The sequence below is a fragment of the Canis lupus genome, chromosome 5, assembly GCF_003254725.2.
Source record: "Canis lupus dingo isolate Sandy chromosome 5, ASM325472v2, whole genome shotgun sequence".
Lineage (NCBI taxonomy): Eukaryota > Metazoa > Chordata > Mammalia > Carnivora > Canidae > Canis > Canis lupus.
The window spans coordinates 2559889-2585986 of NC_064247.1; the positions used below are offsets into that span (position 1 = coordinate 2559889).

General features: G+C 41.1%; 1 protein-coding gene across 6 annotated transcripts in view; it reads left to right on the forward strand.

The window, feature by feature from the left end:
* Window positions 1-26098, forward strand: part of OPCML (opioid binding protein/cell adhesion molecule like) — a 1085315-nt gene that overhangs the window by 906218 nt on the left and 152999 nt on the right. For all 6 annotated transcript variants that reach the window (XM_025464878.3, XM_025464877.3, XM_025464876.3 and 3 more), the window contains one exon: window positions 9922-10047. In XM_025464878.3, the coding sequence (XP_025320663.1) occupies window positions 9922-10047 (126 nt within the window). The remainder of the gene's footprint in view (window positions 1-9921; window positions 10048-26098) is intronic.

Here is a 26098-nt window from a genome sequence, read left to right on the forward strand (position 1 = left end):
TTTGTTCGTCTTACCTCTTAAGTGCCTCTTCCCTCTGTCCCTCTCTGCCCCTCAGTCCTGCTTGAATGCTTGTCCCAGCTGCCACCTCCTCACTGCTGGACAACATCCTGGCTACTTCTGTTTCTACTTTGCTCCGTCTGTTCCCCACACTGCACCTAGCAGCAACCTATCTGCGATGCAAACCTGTCAGGCCTCAAATACACCACATCAGCAGCAGCATCATCACTATCATCATCATCACCATCATCACCATCATTATTATGACCATTGTCATCACCACCATCAATCACCATCATCACCATCATCATCATCATCTTTACACATTCTATTGCCCTCTGCCTTTTCTCTTATAAAAAGGACCCAAACTGGGGGATCCCTGGGTAGCTCAGCGGTTTAGCACCTGCCTTTGGCCCAGGGCATGATCCTGGAGTCCTGGGATCGAGTCCCATATCGGGCTCCCTGCAGGGAGCCTGCTTCTCCCTCTGCCTATGTCTCTGTCTCTCTCTGTGTGTCTCTCATGAATAAATAAATAAAATACTTTTTTTAAAAAAAGGACCCAAACCTTAGCATTTCCTCCAGTAGGGTGTGGGGTCTGACTCTGCCCATCCACTCTCTGTGTGATTTTACCCTTTTGACCACAGCCACGGGCACTCATGTGAACCATATTCTCTGTCTCTGCAGAGCCTGTAAATATGTTGGCCCCTCTGCCCAGCTCTGCCCAGAACAAACACTTCACACAAACTCACTGACAAGGACAGATCCCCTCCTATGGGCTGTCACAGTGCCTTGCACTCTCATGTCATGGTACACCCACACATTGATTGTCAGTGTTCTCCTGTAGACACTAACCTAGTAATTCACATGAGAGAAAGACCTTCCTGTCTACTCTTCTCCCTGAAGATAATGGCCAGGATACAGTGGGCACTAAATAAATGTTTTAGAATTAATGTGTTACATGATTGTGCACAGGTAGCCCTGGGGAGCACACCTACATTTATCTCTGGAATGGGGATAAATAATGGAGAGGGGATTATATCTCAGGATCACTTTTCAAGTCTGAATAGGGCTTGTGCCAGCAGACAAGTGGGAAAGAGGCACAGGGGCAGAGGAACAGCATATGCACAAATGTGGAATGTACATGAACAGGGGTGTTTTGACTGTTGCCAGACCCGCTGACATGGGTAGGTTAGCATTTGTTGCCTTGGAAAGAAAGGAAAAGGGAGACAGTGGGCAGGTAAACGAGAGGCAGAGATTAGCAGATGCGGGTTGAGCATCACACAATGAACTAGCAATAAATGCAAAAGATATTTTCTGAGAACGCACACATAGGGGATTGGCTTCTCTTCTCATTGCACAGCTCTGGTTTTCCTTCTCCAGAGCTGATAAGGCCATGCTCTGTTTTAATTTTTTAAATTTTATTTATTTATTCATGAGAGACAGAGGCAGGGGGAGAAGCAGGCTCCCCACAGAGAGCCTGATATGGACTCAATCCCAGGACCCCGAGATCACACTCTGAGCCAAAGGCCAACCAGGTGTCCCAATGCTCTGTCTTTATATCATATTTATGGGGTTGTAATTTATTTACCAGGATGATCTTCAGTAAATGCACAAGATTGTGCAACAATCACTGCTCTCCAATTCTAGAACACCTTGGTCATTCCAAAAAGAAACTCTATACCCATTAGCAGTCAATCCCTATCTCCCCCTCTCCCCAGCGCTGGGCAATTTTTAGATGTACTTTCTCTGTCGTGATGGATCTGACTATTCTGAACATTTTATGTAGATGGGAATCATGCAATATGTGGCCTTTTGTGTTGGCTTCTTCCACTTAGCATGTTTTCAAGGTTCACCCATGTTGTAGCATGCATCAGTACTTCATTCCTTCTAATAGATGAATAATACTCCGTGGTATGGATATATTGCATTTTGTTTATCCTTTCACTTATTTTTTTTCCTTTCAGTTATTGATGAATATTTGTATTTTTCACATTTTTGTCTATTGTGAATAATGCTGTTATGCACACTTGTGCACAGGTTGCTGTGGGGCATGTGTTTTCATTCCTCTTCAGGATATAACTAAGAGTGGAAGACATGGTAACACTTTCCCTAAACCGACGAGGAATTGCCAGACTGTTTTGAAGGCACCTGCACCGCTTCACAATTCCCCAAGCAGTGTGTGGGAGCTCTAATTGCTCCATGTCCTCACCAACTTTCATTAGTATCTGCCTTTTTTTTATTATTATTATTACAACTGTCCTAGTGGAAGTGAAGTAGGACCTCATTGGGGTTTTGATTTGCATTTCCATAGTAACTTATGTTACTAAACACCTTTTTGTGTGCATACTAGCCATTTGTATATCCTCTTTGGAGAATTGTCTATTCGAATATTTTGTCTATTTTTTAATTAGGTTATATCTTTTATTGTCAAGTTGTGAAAGTTTTTATATAGTTTGGATACTAGTCCTTTATCAGCTATATTATTTGCTGAAGTTTTATCTCCTGTGAGTTTTCTTTTTCAGTTTTTCTATAGCACTCTTTGAAACACAAAATTAAAAGCTTTTTTTCTATTTTGATGATGTCCAATTTATCTATTTTTTTTCTTTTGTGGCTTGTGCTTTTGCTGTCATATCTAAGAAACTATTGTCTGATCCAAGGTAACAAAGATTCACACCTGTGTTTTCATCTTTTAGCTCTGACTTTGAGGTATTTGATCCATTTTGAGTTAATTTTTTGTGTATAATGTGAAGTAGGAGTCCAACTTCATCCTTTTGCCTGTGGATATCCAGTTGTCCCAGCACCATTTGTTGAAAAGACTATTCTTTCCTCATTGAATTGTCTTGGCACCTTGTTGAAAATCAATTAACCATAAAAGTATGGATATATTTCTGGACTCTCAATTCCATTCCATTGATGTCCATGTGTACCTTTAATGCTGATTTTTAATAGAGAGTGCTTCCTAGAAATATATTCAGGATTAAAGGAAATAATGTATACAGAGCAATTAATACCAGGCTCAAAGGACTAAACACCAGTGATTTTGTTACTGCCGCTGGCGCTATTACCACTTTGTTCCCAGTAGCAGCCCCCCTGGACTTGTAATGTTGCTGGAAGATCACCAGTTCACAGATTTTTAAACCAGAAAAGACCTGAGAATTCACAATCAAGTTTCTTCATTTAAAACCAACCACAACAAACACATAAACACCACTACCACCACCACCATCACACACACACGTCCCTAAGCCAGAGAGGGTAAGTGATTTACAAAAGATTATACAGCTATGAATGAACTAAGATCAGAATCCACTTATCCCATACTTCATATCTTGCTTTTGGTATGTATCCTATTACTGCCATATACAAAATATGACATGACCTAGCCTAGCATGCATGCTGTAATTCCCAAATTAGTCTCACCTCTAGTTTATGAAATAAGCTCCCTTGTTAAAATGAAAAATAAATAAATAAATAAATAAAATTAACCCTGCAAGGATAAAATACCGATCCTTTGAAAGTCTTTACTGTATTATTTTTATAAATTAGCTTTGAGGGATCCCTGGGTGGCGCAGCAGTTTGGCGCCTGCCTTTGGCCCAGGGCGCGATCCTGGAGACCCGGGATCGAATCCCACGTCGGGCTCCTGGTGCCTGGAGCCTGCTTCTCCCTCTGCCTATGTCTCTGCCTCTCTCTCTCTCTCTCTCTCTGTGACTATCATAAATAAATAAATAAATAAAAAAAATAAATAAATAAATTAGCTTTGAGTATAATGGAAAGCATTTCACATTTATGTTAGCTTTCACATGGTCTCTTCATAGTTTGTTACTCTCTGAGGATAACAAGGAGAAGGAGGGTGAATAGGAGGAAGGAATGGAGGACAAGGGAAAAATAAGGGGAAGGACAAAATATGGGTATTTAAATCTCTTTGAAACAGTCTATCTGGGGCACTAGGGTGGCTCAGATGGTTGAGCATCTGACTGTTGGTTTTGGCCTAGGTCATGATCTCAGGGTCATGGAATCAGGTTCCATGTTGGGTTTTGCTGGACGTGGGGTCTGCTTGGTTTTCTCTTTCTCCTTCTCCCTCTCTTAAACAAATAAATAAATAAAATCTTAAAAAAAAAAAAAAAAAAAAAAACCTTTCTAATCTAATCTCCACACTCCTGGGTGATATGTATCTTCACATCCATTTTATGGTAGAGAAAGCTGAAGCTTCATGGCTTGAACTATTTTTTTTTTAATCGTAAGGAAAGTAGTTTGAAAAAATAGGATTGAAAGTTTAGCCTCTACAATTTAAAATTATAAGTTTTTTTTTTTAAACACTGCCATCCAGTCGTAAACAAAACTCTTAAAACCTAATTAGCAAATAGTGTGGCGGGACAGGGACAGGGTAGGTTTGAAAGGGGTGAAATTACTGCCCTTGAAATAATGATGCATGACGCTAAAGCCTGTACCCTGTTCATTCTACAAGCAGAAACAGACACCCCCTAAAGGAAAAGAAATAGGAAGAGCCAGGCAATTTCTTTAAACAAACCTGTGTGATTTGCCACACGCATTTGCTTAGGCTCAATTATTCAGCTAAGGAAGAATAAATTCATATTTATTGAATATTTACTTTTCGCCCTGGAAGCATATATAATGCAATCTCCCCAGTTATCCAAGGGGGACGTCGTCTGTATATAAGTCGTGACTTAACGCTGAAGGATCTGGGATTTAGAAAATGAGTAATTAAGCACAGATGAAGCTATCTGATTCTAAATAGCATGGATAATGTCAAAAATGAATATATAGACATGAATAATAGCAACTAACATTTATTAAGTACTCATTTCCAGGCACTGTGCAAGTGTGCTATATACATTTCCACTCAATTCTAGTAAGTAGCTAGAGAGAGAAATATTGTCTTCATGTCTTAGATGAAAAAATGGGGGCTCAGATGAGACGAGCCGAGATTGTCCAAGGTCTGTCGGACCTCAAAACCTAAGTTATGGTCCATGGCCTTCTCATGTGTTATTTCAGCAATATTATATCAACTTTATGGAAGATGGTGTTAATATGTCCAGAATCATGCATTTCAACCCCTAATTAACTCAAGTTTGCTTTCTCACAAATGCACAATGATATGTATAACAAGCTATTGTTGTTGGACTTGAACATGGGAGAGGCGTCCACCCCCCATGCAGTCGGATATCCATGTATACCTTTCAACTCTCGAAAACCTTAACTGCCAAGATCCTACTGTTGATGAGAAATCTTGCTAATAACATAGAAATTGATAGCACATATTTTATATGCTATATGTATTTTATACTGTGTTGTTATAATAAAGTAAGCTAGAGAATAAAATGTTACTAAGAAAATCAAAGGAGAGAAAATACATCGATAGTACTGTACTATAAAAAATGCAAAAAAATGCATATAAATATACCCATTTAGTTCAAACGTCTGTTGTTCAAGGCTCAACTGTATATATAGTAAACATTTATTTATTCCACAAAATTTTATTAAGCACCCATTATGTGCCAAGCATAGTTCTAAGTACGGAGGATATAGTGGTTTATAAAGCCTATAGTTTAGGATCAGAAAGACTTTAAACAAATAATCATACAAATGAATATAAAAGCATGAAACTACATTTTTTAAAGATTTTATTTATTCATAAGAGACACACAGAGAGAGAGGCAGAGACATAGGCAGAGGGAGAGGCAGGCTCCTTGTAGGGAGCCTGACATGGGACTCGATCCCAAGACCCCAGGATCACACCCTGGACCAAAGGCAGCTGCTAAACCGCTGACCCACCCAGGCATCCCACAAAACTACATTAGAATCATTTAGGAAAATTTATGGTTTTTAAGAGATTGTAACAGAAGGACCTGAATTAGATGGGTTGAGGGGAGGACTAAGGTCCTAACAAAGACTTCTCTGAGGAGCTAATGTCCAAACTGAGCCTGGAAAGAAAGAAAAAAAAAAAAAAAACACGTAAGATTAAGGTGGTGAGGTATTCCAGGGAGACGAAAGGGCCAATGTCAGATCTCTAGGATGGAAAACACTTGATAGGTAATAAGATACCCAATTTAAAAATCAATGCATTTGGGGATCCCTGAGTGTCTCAGCAGTTTAGTACCTGCCTTTGGCGCAGGGCGTGATCCTGGGGTCCTGGGATCAAGTCCCACGTCAGGCTCCCTGCATGGAGCCTCCTTCTCCCTCTGGCTGTGTCTCTGCCTCTCTCTCTCTCTCTTTCATGAATAAATAAATAAATAAAAATCTTTAAAAAAAAAACTATGCATTCATGTATGATATTTAGTGGGGAAAGGGATGCTGCTACCTATCAGGTTTTGTTTTATATAATAGGAATACAAGGATAAATATAGCAGGTTCTTTCCTTGGAATAGTTCAGTTGCAAAGATAAATTGTATGATAAAGACATAAACAAGAATGCCTTGGGAACAGAAGAGAGAGCAACTAAGGCCTCATAAAGGAGCTCGTGTTTGAGTTGGATGTTGAAGGATGAGGAGTTCATATGGCGCAGAAGTGGGAAAGTGCTTTCCCAGCAGAAGGAATAGTACGTGTAAAGGCACAAAGCTGAGAGAATGATGCAGCCTCAGAGAAGTATGTGGGGGCTACTTACCAGAGAAAGGGCTAGTAGTTAGGCTACGGCCAGACTGTGAGTGGTTTTGTAAAGACGTTTGGACTTTCCAGTCTTAGCAAGGGGCAGATATTGGGGATATTAGGCAGAAGAAAGATATTTAACAAGTGATTGTGGTAAGTGTATAGGGTCTGAGTGATAAAATGGTGGCAGATAGAGAAAGGAAGAGACTTTTGTAATATTCCAAGCTAGAGACAGCAAGTTTCTCAACTATTCCAATGGCAGTGTGAGTGGAGAAGATGTGCTGGGTTCAAGACATACTGATATCTTTAGCAGCAGCTAGCCATGCCAAAGGTAAAAAGAGAATGTGTAAATACCTCATGGTAACCCGGGATCCTGAGATATTTTGGAAATCTTCCCCTTCTTCTGATTGTTATCTGATAAAATATTATCTGAATATATATGTATAACACATATACATATACACGTATATACATATATACAGCGGCAGACAATATTTTATTTATGTCAATATATACATGTCGATCTATTGAACTATTTTTTATTCTATTTATCTTAAATGACTACAATTTGAAGTGCTTGTAGCTGTGCACTGAACAATCTGTGCACACATATGAAGGCCCTGTTGCAACCCGCCACCATCAATGATAACTGATGCATGCATTCTTGGCAAGGCCGGGGGCCCCAAGTGTCCGCAGATGTGACTAAAACACACTGTGCTATTTGTAATGCTTTAATTGGACTTGTGTGAATCCTGTCATTTTCTGTGAGTAATTTTGATACTTTGGTTAAGATTGCTGTGCATTTTTGTGTTGACCTATATACCCATAAACACTAGCTGTAGATAGGGTGGTAAATGGAGAGATAAATAGATATATAGATTCATAGATTGACACAGATTCATAGATACTTAGAAACAGGTTCCTTTGCCACAGATAAGTGTCTGCACTTAGACAAAATAGGTAGAAGCATTTATTCATTTTCGAGTGCTACCTTCTTCAAAAAATTGTCATGCTAACAAGGGGAGGGCCATAGTAGTATTGCCAAATTCAAGTCAGATTTAAAATTAAATGAAAAGCATTGAGAGCCTCCCTTGGTAAGTGCTGCTTGCCAGTAGCATGCCCTGGAGAAACAAAGATGACTAAGATGGACTCCTACCCTCCTGTGCAGAGTGCTGGGGAAGCAGCTCGAACGACGTGGTTTTGTTCATCGTGGTTAAGTGCTGTGAGGGAAGATGCCCTGGGAAATCATTCAAAGCAGAGGAAACAGAATATGCAAATATAAATATTGTGTTTGGGGCATCGATAAGATGTTAAACAAAGAAGCAGCTTAACCTAATGGAAAGAATTCCGCCATTTACTGCCCATGTCCTTTGGGGAAATTTACTTTACCCTCCCCCTTGCCTCATTTCTTTTTCCATTTTTCATAGTGAGAATATTCTATTTATTTCATAATTTGTGAAGTAACCGTAAGATAATATACATGCAAGCAATTTGAAGACAAGCATTATGTATTAATATACATTCTTGATAGTACATATTAATTGTAAGGATATCACAATGGAGAAAAAGAATTTTTCTTTCTCCCGATTCACTCTCTGTGCTTCCTTTCTTACTGGCATCCACACCCTTGATGCTCTACTTATCTTTCTTCCTTTGAGAAAGTACCAGGGCCGTTCGGGAAGTGCCAGGATGGTAGCACTGCCCGGGGCTTCGTGAGATTATTTGGATTAACCTTTGCAATTCCACTCCAGGAAACTTCTTCCTAATGGGTGACTCTGACTGAGCACCTGGAGAATGAAGAGGTGCTAAATATCCGTGGAATTTTATCAATATCTATGAATCCAGGACCCCTTGAACTATGAGACGAAACATGGCATGTACAGAACTGATGATTCTGAACCAGGGGCTGGGTTGGGAGATCCATCTCCGGGCATCGGATGTACTAAATTATCCTCTACTGACCTGACTCTTCAACCCTGTCCCCTGAGCTGTGTCTACCTTAACACCAGCACCAGGAAGACTCCTGGGTCTAGAGAAAGAACTTCAGGTGGCCCAACACATCTAGCTAAAGCAGGCATTATTCTGAGAATATTGTGGAAGGTGCACTGAAGTTGTTGCTTTATAAAAGTGAAAAAAGTATTGACATTTCTAAGCCCAGAACTATTTTTTAACAAGCTAGAAAATACTGAAAAACAGGTAGTACAGTTTTCTCAAGAGAATGCAGTGTAGTTAGAATGCACACCATTTTTTTTTCCCAGTGTGTATTTGGGTAAAATATGTGCAATGAAATTTCAGGCCAAATCCTAATGCAGAAATAATCCAAAATATGGCAGATTTATAAGCGAGGTGATTTTTATTTATTTGCTAATGTAGATTCCCTTAAGAAGTCAAATGTTCTACATGTTACTTATGGCTTCTCCTTGAAAAGACTTACCTCTAAAGTCTCAGCAGCATAAAACTCCGGGCTGCGGAGTTGTCTGAATCAAGTATCAGTCGTAATTCTCCTTTGCCACTGACTCTGGGTGGTTTGGAACCTACCAGTACTCTACCTGTTTGGTAATTAATAATTCATAATTAAACTGACAGTTTGAATAAATCAGCATAGCCGTAGGCTTGGAGCCTCCTCTCTTGCCTTTCTTCAGAGAATGTGAAATATAACAGAGAAGAAAGGTGTAGGTATTTGAAATCCTCCATTAAAAGCTTTGATCTCACACCCCCAGCCCCACCCCGTAGTTTTCAGATTTGTTCCATCCGTTCTTTGGATCTTTCTTTCAAAGAGGAATGAAGCAGGGACCCTTGACAGCCTTGTGCCAGACACTGAGGAAATAAGAGATGTATGTGACTCCATCCTTTTCTTTAAGCAACTAACCCTAGGTAAAGACAGGCATGAAAAATCAGCTGTGATACCACACGCTCAGTCCCCTCCACATGGAAAGTTCAGACAAAAACAGTGGGAGAGAAAGGTGATTATTTTCTCAGGATTTGGGGAGAAGTGTGGGAAAACTGCAGAAGGGAGTTGATCTTTGAGGTCCCTTGAGTAATGAGTCATAGTCTTTCAGGTAAGAAATGAAGAAAAGAAGAGAAAAACAAAACGATGGAAGTACTTAGGCTTTTGCCATTGTCTGGGGAGAACCGGGGTTGAGCACTAGCTGTGCACAGTGTTAATGGCCACATGGTTGGCAAATCAAGCCATCTGAACATTATTATTGAGAATAATACTTATCATAAAAGCATCTGTGCAAATATTTATGTGCTAATACCTCCTTTTGAGTGCAAAAAATCATTTTCATGCATTTCTTTTCTCCTTTGTTTCCTCCCAGTTCCTCCCCAGATCATGAATATCTCCTCAGACATCACTGTAAATGAGGGGAGCAGTGTGACCCTGCTGTGTCTTGCTATCGGCAGACCAGAGCCAACTGTGACATGGAGACACCTGTCCGTCAAGGGTAAGGCCTTTACCTTTGGGAATTTTTCAGAATTATTTTTCAGAGTTCAGGCTGGGAGGGAGAACCTGCCCAGTGCCTGACCGTTAGCTTAGAGGTATTCTATTATTTTATTGAAGAATTTCTTCTAAAGCACAACAAAACTTTGGGAATCAGAAAGCAACGCTGTGTTCGTAACGCTGTAATGTAAAAGCAGATGGGCTGCACGCATCAGTCACTGAGGATTCCATTTCCAAACAAAAGGATTTATAAAGAGAAAATGTACTGAACTATATTCTCACTCCTTCTTATGACCCTAGAAGACTTCTGTTTTCCAAACCAGGAAGAACAGAGTGCCATAAGAATCACTTCAAAGATACTAGTTTCTCAAGGTAGAGATGTGTAGACCAGTTGGTTACTGGGCTTTTCTTTAAGAAGAGTGATAGAAGGTTAGATTGTCTATTGTAAATGTTGGTTGTTACTGTTTAGCCTTGAAAAACAGGATCTCCTTTCTCAGGACTTTCAGAACATTTCCCCAGAGCCACACCTATTTGACCTACACATAACTAGTCCACGTGAACAGAAGGATGATGGAAAAGGAGAACACTTGGGAATCATGTACTGGGCACTCAATGATTGGTATTACATATAAGTGATAGTCATCTTTGCCTTAGTGGGATGGGAACCATAAGAACAGTGGGCCTCATCCCTTTGGAACTAAAACTTACTCCAAGTTGAACTCTGAAGGCACAAAGTCACTTGGTATATTTATACATTACTAGAAACTATGATAGGTGGGTGGGGGGATGGGGTAACTGGGTGATGAGCACTGAGGAGGGCACTTGACAGGATGAGCACTGGGTGGTATACTATACGTTGGCAAATTGAATTCAAATTTAAAAAAAATGTAAGAAAAAAGAAAATACGATAAATTCTATAAATTATACAAGGAGAAAATGTTCCCTCAAGCATTAGAAAATCCAAACATGAACATAAGTGAAATAGGAGAATGTATGGAGTATGCCTGTGTGTGATATAAAAATAACCTAGATCTAGAGGAAAACGTGGGAACACATCTTAGTAACCTTGAGATGGAGAAAGATTTGCTAGTACATCAAAGGCCCTTACCATAAAAGAAGAAAACATGAATAAATTTGGATTTGTATTATTTTCTCACAGTTGCTGTAACAAAGTACTACAAATGGTGTGGCTTAAACAACAGCAGTGTGCTTCTTGTAGTTCTGGAGGTTATATGTCCAGGATGCCGTGTAGGTAGGGCCAGTTCCTCTCCAGGGCTGGGAGGGAGAACCTGCCCAGTGCCTGTCCCTTAGCTTCCAGTGGTCAGCTGGCAGGCTCAGTGTTTTGTAGCTTTTAGATGTGTCACCCTGACTCCTGCCTTCGTGCTCACAGGGCCTTCTCCCTGTGTGCCCCTCTTTGTGTCAAATTTTCCCTTTTTATAGGGACACCAACATATTGGATTACTGCCTACACTAATAACCTCATCTGATCTTGGTAAACTTGTAAAAACTTGGTAAAATAGGGTCACATTCTACAGCACTAGGGTTAGAACTTCAGATTATCTTTTTTTGGGGGGGGGGAGCTAGGGGGTGGAATTCAATTCATAATGGTTTCATCAAAATTTAAAACACCATTGAGTGTAAATGAAAAGAGAAGCCACAGACTGGGAGAAAACAGTTACCATACATATATCTGGCACAGAATTTGGGCTTTGTCTGGGTTATGTTTGGGCTTCATCTGGGCTGTTTGAAGAATTCTTACTATGTGATTCTGATGAAGTTTTGGAATATAGGTGAGGTCCGGAGCTGACCACCAAGAAAGAATTCTTGAGATGTCTTTGGTGCACAATGGTGGTTTTTATTAAAGCGCCAGGACAGGACTCGTGGGCAGGAAGAGCTGCTGCCCCCGGCTTGTGAGGGGTGGCTGATTATATACCTGGGAGTTGGGAGGGTTTGAGGATAGCGTCCTCTCTAAGGAATTTTGGAAGCAAGGTTTCCAGGACCTAGAGGGGGCTAGCTATTGTTGGGGAAATGTCGCTCATTACCCTCTAATAAAACCTGAGTCATGAGACCCTTCAGATGTGTATCTATGGGCCATGTGCTTGGGGGGTGATGGCCAACACGTATCTTGGGGGATAGAGATAAAGGGAAATTTCTAAAGGAATTTTTATATGTTAAAGTAGACTTACAGGATCCTGGGGAGTTGGGCTAAGATTGCCTTTTGCCCTTAGCAAAGTATCAACATGGAGGCAGTTGAGTCCGTAGAGGAATGTCCCTTTGCCTGTTTCAAGAACTTGTCAATGTGCTTACCCAAGCGCGTGCCTTGTCCTCAGCTTGACCTGTGTGTTCCTCCATCAATTCTAACAACGTATCTTGAAATGAATGAAAAATTTGAACAGACAATTCACAAAAGAAGACACATGAATAAGCTCATGGAAATATGCTCAATATATTTACTATAGAAATGAAAATTCAATCATAATAAAATACCACTACACAACTATTAGATGGCCAAAACTTAAAAACAAAACAAAACAAAAAAACTTGACAATATCAAGTGCTGGTTAGACCATAACTCTGGGACTCTAAAGTGCTATAAACACTATGAAAAGCAGTTTGGCACTTAGTTATAGAGTTAAACATGCACTTAACATGTGACCCAGCAATTCCACTGCTGGGTGTTCACCAAAGATAAATGAAAATGTCTGTCTACAAATATACATTGTGCATAAATATTCATAGCAGCTCCATTTAGAGTAGCCTGAAACTAGAAATAACCTCAAACTTCCAACAATTAAATGGATAAATTGTATATATTCAGACAACAAATGACTTTTCAGCAAGTAAAAGGAACAACTCCTTGCTAATGTAACAAAACAGATGATTCTCAAAAATCGGGCTGAGCAAAAGAAGCAAGACACAAAAATACCTACTGCTTGATTTCATCTATACAAAACTTTCGAAAGAGGCAAAACTAATTGATAGTTACTAAAATCAAGTCGGTGGTTACCTGGAGTAGGGGTCTGGGGAGATGTGACTACCAAGGGGCCCAAGGGAATGTTTCTGGGTGATGGAGATGTTTTTTTTTTTTTTTTATTTATGATAGTCACAAAGAGAGAAAGAGAGGCAGAGACATAGGCAGAGGGAGAAGCAGGCTCCATGCAGGGAGCCCGACGTGGGATTCGATCCCGGGTCTCCAGGATCGCGCCCTGGGCCAAAGGCAGGCGCTAAACCGCTGCGCCACCCAGGGATCCCGATGGAGATGTTTTATACCTTGAATGGGCTGCTGGTTTTGTTGCCGCTTACATAGGTCAAAATGTCAAACTATACAGTAAAAACAGGAACATGTTATTGTATGTAAATGAAAATCTCAGTGAAATTTTAAAAATATACACATAGAGATATGGGAAATAATGAACTGAAAGTTTGCCCCTGATTTGTAGTATCATTTACATAAGCAATACTCCCCTGGGGTGAGAGACTGGATTTGTTGGTAGGAGCACCATTTCAGTTTTCCCTGTCTCATGTCCTCCATGTGAACAGAGAAATACACACGTCAACTCCAGCCCTGCTGTAAGGAAGGATAATGCTAGCAGAGCTGCTGAACACTCTTTGCATACAGACCTCAGCTATTGAAATACAAAATGTCTGTATTATAAAGTAATATTAAGTAACAAGAATATTAAAATAGACATGAGGGACGTCACAAAGCCCAACTTTAAGGTAAACAGAGCAGTAGCTTAGGTTCCTGTTAAGTTTTTTAGTAACTAGATGGAAATGAGACCGCCAAGGCAAGCGAGGGTCCAAGAACAGATTTTATTGCAGGCACCCTCGGGCGAGGTTCCACGACTCACGGGGGAAAGAGAGTGAGTGGGGGAAGTCGTGCCAAGACAAGGTGGTCGGGGGTTTACATAACGTTGTAAGGCAGAACGGTTTCCTATTGGTCGGCTCATATGCAAAGGAAGGATTGCAATCCAACCAGTCAGAGTGACCCTCACTATGCAAAGGAAGGATTGCAATTCGTCCAGTCAAAGGTGACTTCCTCCTCTGGGGTTTGAAGGGCATTGGGTTCGGTTGGGGAAGTCCAAAGGAGAGGTGTAAGGGTCTGCTCAAGCTGTCAGCAGGTCATTATTGGCGTCCCAAGTGGAGGTGGTGACAGGAACCTCAGCCATTTTGGCGTATCTGCCATCTTGAGGAGTTTCCCTTCCCGCCTGGCCCCAACAGTTCCCAAAGACATTAGCCTCACGGGAATTTTGCTTGAAGTGTGGGGCAATTTTGGATTTATATTATATAGAAAACTATGTCTAGACATCAGACCAATTTCTATGTATTTGGTAAATTCAGATTTTTTTTTATAAATGCTTGAAACCCCAAAATGCATTTACTTGATCCTAAATGCATAGTTCTCTGAGCCTAGAAATCTTTTGAAAGGCAATTCGACTTTGTGTAAATGTTTTGATGTGATTCCTTATAATGGTACACTGGTAAGTTTTCTCTCTAAAAATAAGGGAAATTCATCCATATTCCCAATCTTTTATATAGTGTAATAGTCACAATTCAGCCTCAAAGAAGTTCAGAAAATCCTACATTTAAATGATCCCTCTGCTCTTCAAATCTCTCAGGCTATGATCTACTTTCAGTACCTTTTGCTTTTTCATAGCTTTGGCCTTCACTTTGCTGTCTTTTGTTCCCCCATTGTCTTTCTCCTCCTCTCTCAATGACATTTAAACATTTAAACTCAAAGCATTGTTTTCCAAATTTGAAAGGCTTTGGAACCTGGAAGATTTGCAAGTTTAAAATGTGCTTCTGCAGAGTGACTACCATTATTTATTTTTAGAAGGCTATTCCTTCTCACTTAGAGTTGAGGAGGCTCTGGGAAGTTGTTTTAAAGGTTTAGAAGAGCAGCCAATAAAACTTGAACATCAAATAGCATTTTTAGAACAATTTGCTGGTTAATTCAGCATGCAAGAATAGGAAATAAAAGTCGCAATGACATTTCCTTTGAATTCCAATAGGATTGCACTGGAGAACTTATTTAGCTCACCGGACAGCTCTGTTCCCAAAATGCTAATAATGCAAGGTTTGAAATCTCTTGGTTAAATTAAAGCATCTATATAACAGAAATGAATAAACAAACTAATTTAGAAATAGAATATTTTAAAGAGCAAATTATTAAAGATTAAGAATAATGGTAATGCTTATAGTTTAAAAAGGGACCAAACACATGCCACCAATCCCTAGAAATTATAGGAAAAATGTAAAAGCTCATGATCCAAAAAATCCATTATCACACTAGAGAATAATATGGAAAGCCTGCATGGATCAGAAACAATACGGGATGTCTGAAATATAAAAAGTAAAGATGTAATGAAGAGAGAAAGTAAAACAGCTCGATATACAGGACTATGATCTATACTGACATGACATAGGTTGAAGAAGGAAGGGTTTTTAGGTCTTGGTATACTGGTAAGTGTTTAAAATTGACTGGGGCTGAGGTGGTGAAGGCAGTGGAGCCCTGGTGGCATTTGCCAGTTTCCATAGTGTAAATATTCCCATCATTGCCACTTTCCTGGGAACCCTTTGGAAGTAACTGTATTTTTGACTCATTTTCACTTAAACAAACCAAAAATCATTTCTTCCTATGAAAGCATAGTGAGCTTTTTGAAAAAAAGCACCAAGATCTCAGATGTGGGTCCAAAGTCTCCCCAGTATTTCCATTCTCCAGACTTGGATATCCAGCTGGAGATCTTTTGACTTCCAGTTTCCTTTGCAATGTTGACAGATGTGCTAGGATTCCCAGAAACTAGATTTGCCCAGAGGACATCTGCCTCACCTCTAAGGAAAATTTGAGATTGTTACAGGATCGCGATTATTAAGTATTGTGAGCATCTCAAAAAAAAAAAAAAGTACTGTATAAACATATATTCGGGGGTTTTGCAATTGACATGCAAACCACTGAGCATTTGACCGTGTATTTATTCAGCTTCAGATATAAAGTTATATTTGATTTATTTTCAGGAGCAGATAATGGGTTCTTTAAAAAAACATACACTTATGTGGATTTGCTAGAGAATATAGCACTTGTTTAATAGCCTCCCTGCACGTAGAAATCTGTACGGAGTGACCTCCAGTTTAGGAATTAAAATTAGGAATCACAGGCTGTTCCCTCAAAGAATTTTCCCTCCAAAAGAGTGGGCAGGTCCCAAAACAGGCAGGCGAAGTGGATTGGCAAGTGGCCAGTGTGTTTGGAGGACATTGCAAAACAGGTGGGATCCAAGGATGATTTTCTTTTCGCCTCCGGAAGGACAGGAGAAGGGGCACTGGGCCAGCACTCATTGGAAGCCTCGTGAATGTAAAACCATGAATAATGTGGAAACTAAGCTGCACCTGAATAATGTGAAACCAAAGTTTCTTTGATGATTAAACCAAAGTTGCAAAGATGGGTGTGACAGAGGAGACAACACAGGCTGCTGTGTTCTGAGGAGTCTTGTTGTTCCCTCTTACGATGCCTTTGTAATCCACTCGAATGTGTTGCACACCTGGCCCCATTTCCAGTGACATATTTGGAAAGGCCAGATGTTCTGGGAAAATAATAAAGTCTTCTTTTCTGTTTCCTCTCCATGGAGATTTTAAGATGACAGCTATTCACCTGTGAGTGAGTTGCTCCTACAATCTACTCATATACAGTAATACCTCAGGGAGCAAGTGAATGAGTTATTTCACAGAAGTGAATTTTCCAGGTTACCAAAGCTGACTCCTTTATCATTGACTTGAGTCATTTTTAATGGAAACATTTTAAAAATGTATTATGTTCTCCTCTGTTTCCTTGAGTACATTGAATGCTATTTGGCCTCATCTTTATAATGTAACATCAACATCATGCATATCAATTGTTTGTATCTTAGCATTTGGAGACAGGGATAACCAGGAAAAGGGCCCTAAAATATTGTTTAAATCCTTTTGTCTGTTTTGTTTTAAATAATTCCTGCATTTTTCCTTCTGTCTCTCCAAATGACTATTAATTGTCAGTCATCCTAAAGTCAGCATACCTGCCTCTCAGCAGCCACGTGTCTTCTGATTATTTACTTCTAATCTGTCATGAGCAAGAATCTGTATAACCAACTTGATTAGTCCTAAATAAGAACATAGTGGTGGGAGAGAACGTTCTCAGAGGAAAGGGCACGAGCTTCCCTGAATGTGATAAGTGATGTTGCAGATAGCTGTTCTGGGGAAAATCATGTCTGGCTTTCATTTCAGATATAGGAGTCTCCTAGATGAGCGAATTGCACGTAAGCTAAGAGCGCTAATACTCTCGAAATCATTTCCCGCGGTTCTGACCTCGTTGGGCAACTCTTTTCTATCTTCTCACTTTTCTGGATGCTGAGGTCACAAAATATATGAGTTCAAGACTATTTCTAATACAGCCCTTAGTATTCATGTGAGAAATTCCTGAGAAGAATGTCTCGGAAAAAATTGCCAAGTCCTTAACATTCCAAATAAAAGGAGCACTAGCCTGTGCTCTGTGTAGATGTCGATCCCTTTGGCTGGTGGTTTTATCTTAGACTGAACATGCACTTTGGGTTCTTACAGACCTGAGATTAAGTCTGGCCCAAGCAGTTAGCAGTCTGAGTTACTTTAGGAAAGCTACTTCCTCTATCTGATCTCCTAGACTGCAAAATGGGGCCATTTCAACTCATTTACGGCCCTAGCAGCCCTGAGAAGAAAGTGCTCATATTTATTACTATGCCTTTTTATTGTTTATAGTCATTCCTGTTATTATGCCTATTCCTACCTTTTATCCCTTGGCAGGCTTGGGTCATTTGTTGGTGATTCAGAGTCCCTCAGGTCCACCTAAAAATTCAGAATGTTGTAGTTTTCTTTGTCATAGCTAAACCTAGAAACAACCCAAATATCCTTCAGTGAGTGAATAGTTCAACTGGTACATGCACACCATGGGGATGCAACAGCATTTATTTAGCAATAAAAAGGGATGACTTCGAAGTATATTCAAAAACTTGGATGGGCCTTAAGGGTATTGCACCAAATGAAAGAACCCAGTCTCAAAAGGTTGCATCCTGGTGATCCCACTGTTAGAACATTCTCAAAATGGCAGATTTCTAAAGACACACAACAGATGAGTGGTTGCCAGAGGTTTGGGCAAGGAAGGGAAGGAGCACCATGAGGGAGTAGCTTTGCAATGATGAAATGTCATAGAATTATACTCAAAGACAATAACAGTGAGTGCCTATAAAACCTGGTGAAGTCTCAGCAAGCTCCATAGTGTAGTTGACTGCATTATCCCCATATCAATAACCTGCTTTGGATAAAGCACTTTTTTACATAAGATGCATTGACTGGGGAAGCTGGTCACAAGTGCATGGGACCTCTGTCTATTATTTTCACAACTTCTTGTAAATCAATAATTATTTCAAAATTAAAATTTAAAACAAAAGAAATGAAAAGTAAAATGAATCTGTATATAGGAATTTGTGATTTATAAAATATTGTCTCCTGCATCACTTCAAATAAGTTTACAGCTACTCTCTCATACAGGTCAATACAGGTCAGCAGGAATATTCCACAGGTACCTAAAAGGCTCGGAAGGGTTGAAGTAATGGCAACGGCTCTCGGCTGACTAAGGTGGTGGTGAATATACGAAAGGAGCTAGTTCCTGTTGAACAAGTCTAGAGTTCTTTATAAAGACTGTACAAAGATGGTGCCCATGGCTTGCAGTGGGAACAGATACAATATAACATATATTTTATCAAATTTTGCTTATTTTCTTGGGAACCCCAGAGTGCTCACTAGCTCTGAGCATCACCCATGCTCTTATATTTCCCTCCCTAACTCCACACCTACCTTCCTATATGTAGGCACTTTCTGGCTACCACTCAGTATTGTTCTGAGGAACTCACAGCCTCCGAATGAAACCCACAGTCATGCGGATGTCTGCTGTAAGTCCCTGTTGTTTCTCTGCCTCAATTAAAATCAACCCGCTGAGACCTACCCACCTCATTTTTCTTCTAAGCTATCCTGGGTACAAGTTCCAGCCACTAATAGGAATTGCCTATTAGTTGACCCTCTGTATCATCCAGTCATGCTACTACTTCTTTGTCCCTCTCCAAGGCAGCCAGCATCCTTGTTTCTAATCTTAAATCGTGTTTCGAGCCTAATTAATCCCCAGAGTGTGAGAAAGAGGTGTCTGAGATGAGAAATCAAGGTTATACATATCTTGCTCAGTGGAACAGTTATGGGCAAACAAGCTGTTCCTCTCACATTTTTGCAAAGCAAATTTATGTTCACTAACTTTGGTTCTTGTTGTAAATGAGAAGTGTATGAAGGTCTAGCAATGCGCTTTTCACCATATGGGTACCCATATGTTTTCCCCTTTTGCTTGCGTACATTTTCGCTTTGGCATGCACATATGCTTGTATTTTTGCAACTTAACAATATTAAAACTAATCCCATTTATGCTCCTTTTGGGTGAGTTGATTGAGTCATAAATTCCTGAGAATCTCTTCCTTGGGAGGCTGAAGTTCTTTTGTGTGAGCAAGAGGAGGGCATGGGCAACCTATCCTGGCAGGCAGATGCAGGCAGCCAACATCGCCGTGTAGCTGATGTAGCTGATGGCTCTGACTCTGGCTTCGGAGTGGAGAGACTGACCCTGGAGTGCGAGGAAGTACGGATCATAATGCCCGGGGTGGCGTCCCTCTGTTTTCCTTCATGTGAGGGAAAGCGCTCACTAGGAAATAGACAATAATTCCCTAGGGTTGATTCTCTTCCTTGGGTGAAATAACTCACCTTAGAGCAAACAATCGTGATGCCGTGAGTTCTTGATGTGACTGTGCTTGATACGACTCCCATTCTTCACACGGAGTTGAGAAACTGTATATCAGAAATAGGGCAGCAGGAAATTTGGCTTTGCAGCAAAGTAATGATTAGCCTCTTCGCCGGGCTTTTTCAGATTATAAAAATAAGAATGGATATTAACATGCATCAGACCAAGTGGAATGCTCAACTCGTTCAAATGTAAAAATGGAATTGGAAATGCTGTCGGATGTCTTTTGTAAGGCCGTTGCTATTTTTATCTCTGTTCATGAGTTCATTCATTCATTTGATGTATTAAGGATATTCACGTGCTCTCATAGCATTTACACTGGTGTGTAAAATAGAGTGATTCCTGCTCTTATGAAGCTTATAGTCTAGTTGGGGATAGTCATTAATCAGATCATCAAGAATATATATGTAAGTTCAAAGTGTTGTAACTGCTGTGACAATGGGCAGCAGGGAGGTGTGAGCTAGTCTAGGCTGGATCTCCTCTGAGACAGTGATGCTTGAGCCGACATGTAAAGATGAATGGAAGTTAACTAGGACAGGGATGCATATGCGTTGGGCCTGGCTAGATGGAAACTTTCCAGGTGAGACAGAACAGCATGTGCAAATGCCCTGAGGTGAGAGGCAGCATGGCTTTTCGAGAAACAAAGGAACTGTGTCACCAATGTGTAGAAAGCTGGAGAAACAATGGCCTGAGAATAGGCACTTAGGGGCCAGATCACACAGAGCCCTTTAAAGGTTGGCCTTTATTCGAAGAGCACTAGAAAATACAAAGAAAGTTGCAAGTAAAAGAGCTAAGAAACGAGATGTTCGTGTATCAGATTTAACTAGAAACCTTTCATTTCTGATCGACTCATTTTTCCATGTAAATCTGGCAAACCACTAAAGCTCTGTCTCCATCTCCCCACCTATAAACCAGACAGGAGTTAGTAATAATACGCTCCCCTTACGGAGGAAGAGAGAATGGAATTTGATAGCATCTATTCCAAATACTTTTTAGATTATAATATAAGAATGGATATTAACATGTGTCATAGCAAGTAAAAAGCCCAACTAACTCAAAAGTAAAATTAGAATTGGAAAGGCATCCAATGCTGCCTGCCGTCTGTTGTAAAGCCTTCTCTATGCAATTGCTATATCAAATTATGCTATTGAAATCAGTCGGACACTGATAAAATTGAGACCAGCTTTACAAGTTCTGTAGATCTAATTGGCCTCAGCAGTGGGTCTGCACTGACTCTTGCTGCTGAATAAAAATCGTAGGCTTCAATAGAAAATAATAAGCAGCCTGGTTGCACACTAACATGCTGCAGCCACCTCCGGAGATAATGTATTTAATTTAGATACTGAACTCCTTCATGCGGCCAGATGTTGATGAAACCTCAGAGAAGTTTGTTTCTCCCTTACCTCCTGGATGACCACCCTTGATAGTAGATTCAGAGGACTTGTAGGGCCAACTGTGTGTACTTTCAGTCCTCGATATTTCTTTTTTCACAGCCATTCGCATCTTCTTCTGAAAACCTCCATGTCTCTAGGGCAAAAGTGCCTACAAATAACCTTTCCTCGCTCAAGCTACTGTAGGTTGGGTTTCTATCACTTACAGCCAAAGTAGCTCCAATTAAATCCACCATGTTTGTGTAAGATGGTGCATTATGGAGGTGACTAGAGCACAGTCCCAGCTATAAGCCTAGAGCCTAGATCGGGGTGTGGGAGAGATGTGTACACGTAACATTGCCGTGCAGTGCACTATGGTTGGGGCCAGACCATGTCTGAGAAAGTCTCTCTTGTATGTGAAGGAGAGGGATGAGGCTACCTGCAGCTCCGATTAACTTTGCAAGGCAACTGTCTTTTCTTTTTCTTTCTTTCTTTCTCTTTCTTTCTTTCTTTCTTTCTTTCTTTTTCTTTCTTCTTTTTTTTTTAAGATTTTATTTATTCATGAGAGACAGAGAGAGGCAGAGATACATGCAGAAGGAGAAGCAGGCTCCCTCCGGGGAGCCCGATGTGGGACTTGATCCCAGGACCCTGGGATCATGCCCTGAGTGGAAGGCAGACATTCAACGGCTGAGCCACCCAAGCATCGCTAGGCCATGGGTTGGAGGAGACCAACCTGGGAGTTGACCAAGGAGCTCTGGGTGGGCTGCCACTGATTCTACATCCACATCAGCTGGAATCAGGCTGAAACAGACACACGGACTCTGCCTGTGAATTATGCAACAATCAACACCAGGAGGCCACTACCACCCTCAGCATGCCCAAGGGCACCACATGCATTCCAGCAGACACAGGGTGTGCTTCCTCTTGTCTCCTTTCTCAGAGCACCTGCCATTGTAGGCTTCCAACTGTGCTGGGTCTTCTCTCCAGCATGGCGGAGACCCAAGTATGAAACGGTGGTGGTGGTAGTGGTTGGAAATTCTTTCCTCCCCCACCCTGTTTAAAGGTAGTGACCAATGCTTAAGTAGCTGCCTCTCTTCGTGTGAGATTCAGAGGAGGGAGGGAAAGAAGAAAACAGGCAGTCGCTTGGTGGATGTTAACTGGAGTGGGGCCCTCCAAGTCTTGAGCACGTTCCAGCCTCTGAGAGGGAGTCTCCACTGGACATGAGCAGGATCAAGGGGAACTGATCTCATTAAGCAAAAGTAGTTGATTGTCACTTTGAATCTGGGCTTCCCAGCTGGAGGCGGTGATTGACTCGCACACGAGTTGAGTGAGGCGGTGAGGGAATCTGACCTCCCGTGGAACACCTGAAGCGTAGCCCAAGGGCCCCACTCTGCCCTTCCTGCTGGCCTGCAAAGCCTCATTAGTCAAGGAGACTATCACAGAAGCTTTTTCTGCCTTTTCTTTTTGCTTTTGCTTTCACCCCCGCGTCCCCTTGTTTCTCTCTTATACCATCAGCAAGTCCTTCCACTCCAGAACGGCTTACTGGGGAGACCGACCCCCCTGGGGCACTGGAAGTGGTTTATTTTTTAATGATACTCTGGATGATTTTACTTCCTAACGGAAATGTCTATAAAGTACCCGGTAGACTCAGGACGACGAGCAGGCCTCTGCTCTCCCAGTTCCCCTTCTTTCCCTGCAAGCTCTGCTCCCCTCACCTCCGTTCTCCACACCATTGCCACCTGGAGATGCTCTCTTCTCGGGACTCTCGGGGGCCTCCGCCTCCTCCCTGAGCCTCTGCTTATTTGTCCCGCACAACTGGAACAGGATGCGGTAATTACATCTGCCGTGAAAGGGTTTGTTCCCCTTAAGGGCAGTAGGGCCGTTGCCAGCACTGCTAATGAAGAAATGAGCTTTCCTGTCAGAGCCTCAGGGGGCTGCGGGGAGCTTTGGGCCCTCACACAGCAAGATACTCGGAGCTTCGTCTTCCTGGGCGAGGCTGGACTCCCACACACTCATCCCCTCCCTTCCTCAGCTCCCTGCTCGGAAGCTTCTTGTTCCTGGCTCAGCTCCAATCCGCCCATAACACTCAAGACCTATTTCCAGAAGCGTTTCCTGTCCCAGGGCCATGAAAACAGTGGGAACAAAGGCAGGTTGCCCATAACACTTTGAGGCACAGTTTGAGACTCTCCCGAATTCCCAGCACCTCTGGTTCTGCCCAAGGTGTAACCGGCCCAGAAGTCTCAGGTGCCACCTCTAGCTGGACTCACAGTCTTGAGTGCCCAGGCCCCCCAGTTGCTAGCAAGAACCCAAAAAGAGGACAGGGGATAGCATCTCTGCTGATGCATGGGGCTGCCGTGGCTCTCCCTGCCTCCTGGGGTTGGGGCCTCAAGTCCCCTGACCTGGGTACTCACAGCTCATCCACCTTCACTCTTAAGACCTGTGGATCCTTCCTGCTTTGTTTTGCTGGGCTTCCCGCTACAGGACTTCCCCCTGCTGGACTCCCCCTGCCCCCCACTGGACTTGCCCCTGCAGGACTTGCCCCTGCAGGACTTCCCCCATGGCTATTTCTGATCATCTGTAGCTGCTAGCCTCCCATCCTTGCATCCTTGCTGGGCTCTCTGGACTTCTCATGGTTGGCATGCTTTGACTGTAAGTTTCAATCCAATAAAACACCACAGTGACAGTGTCATCCTTGCCAACGTTGTTATTGCCGATGACATCCCTTAAATGTACTGGTTTGCCACTTTGACTTCATTGCATTTGGCTTTCACAAAGGTCTGTCAAAACGTAGACAGAAAAATAAAATAAGATGATAAAATAAGACGATAAAAAATAAAATAATATAACATGAGCATGATAAATACAAACGGAAGTGGATTAGGAGTACGCGTTTTACAGAGGAGGAAACAGAAGCCTGTTTAAAATGACTGCAGCTGGAAACAATATTCTTTCAATTATTTATTCATGCACTCATTCAACCATCCAAGAAAAGAATTAGTGGGTGCCTATTGACACCAGGGTTAGAAAGGTAAACAGCATTGTGCTTTTCCTCAAGGAGCTCACATCTAGTGAGACGCGGGCAGAGTAACACATAATTCTAGCACAGTGTGGTAGGAGCATTAGTAATACTTTCAAAATGTGCCTTCCAAGAGAGGATCATCTGGGAATCAGGGATCGCTTCCTGGAAGAGGTGACTATTAACCCGAATTTTAAAAATTAGAGTTAGCCAAGGAAAGAGAACAGTATGAGTGGGGCGGAAGGGAAGAGGAGTTTCCTGGGCAGGGGGACGGCACAATGAAAGACAGGAAGTGAGAACTAGCGTGGTGTCTGTCGTTGGACATACATAAGCAGTTTAGTGTTGCCGGAGCATACAGTGAAATTACTGTAACCCAAATAAAGTTGTTGGATTGCTTGTAGCAGGTCCAACTGTGATGTTGCATTATAAGGACATAAGTTTGGTCACATTCGTTGAGGGGAATAAAAGCATTCTAATGTAAGCTAAATCTTTACCAAAATCTTTCAAAGTGGCCCCAACATGTGTTATACAACAGGTAATAAAATAGTTGAATGATGTGTTTTACTACTCTTTTCTCTACACTTCACTCCATGAAAACATGAGGTGATCCAGATCTCTGCTTTCTTACCTAAATTATCTGGTCTCTTCTTTCAGTAGTAAATTTGTCAGATTTCTCAGGTCAATAAATGTAGATTTTCAGCTGCTTCATTCTGCATCTTTCCTCATTATTTGGATCAGCATTACGCCTAAGAACCAAGAAAAGATCTACTCTTTGTTTTACCTTTTTTATTGTCCCCATGAAATTGATGACATTGAGGCAGTGTATGAAAAGCAAATCGCTGGCTGCTGAGTAGAGCAGTGAATAATAGAAGGTTAAAAACAGATATTTTATAAAATCAGTTTTTGTTTGGTTATAATTTACATAAAATAAAATGCACCCATTTTAAGTGTAGACTGGTGAGGTGTGTTTTTTTTCCTTCCAATATTATTAAGATATAATTGAAATTCGTACCACACTGTATAAATTCAAGCCATACACCATAATGACTTGACATACATATTTTGTGAAATGATCACCACAATAAGTTTAGTTAACGTCCATCACCCCATATAGTTGCAAAAGTAGTTTTTCTAATGAGAAGTTTTAGGATTTTTTGCAGTTTTTGGTTAGATCATAGAGCAGTCATCATGCTGTGCATTATACTCTTAGTGCTTATTATTAGTCTTATAGCTGGAAATTTGTACCTTTGTCCACCTTCACCCAATTCCCCTACCTCGAAACCTCTGCCTCTGGCAACCACAACTCTGATCATTTTTTTCTATGAGTTCAACTATTTTTTTTTTTTTTTTTTTAGATTCCACCTATACAGGAGATCATCCGGTATTTGTCATTCTCTGTCTGATTTATTTCACTTAGCATAATGCCCTCAAGGTCCATCCATGATTAGTGAGTTTTGACAAATTTATAATCTCTAAAGCCACCACCTTAATTAAGACATAGCACATTAGCACATCACCATCGATTCTGCAAATCCTCTTATTTTCAGACTCAAACCTTATCCCTGCCCCCAACTTGAGACAAACACTGATCTGTTTTCTATACTACAAACTAGACATTTTCTGGAGTTTCATGTCTATATACACAATATATTTATACTCTAGAAAAATATTTAGCATTTATATGATCTTAGAATATGCACTCTTGTTTCTGGCTGTGTTAAGTCAGCTTTTGAGTGTCATCCACGTTGTATGCAGCTCTTTCCTTTTTATTGCTGACTATTATTCCATTATAGGAATATACCAGTATCAGTTTGCTCATTTGCCAGTTGATGGA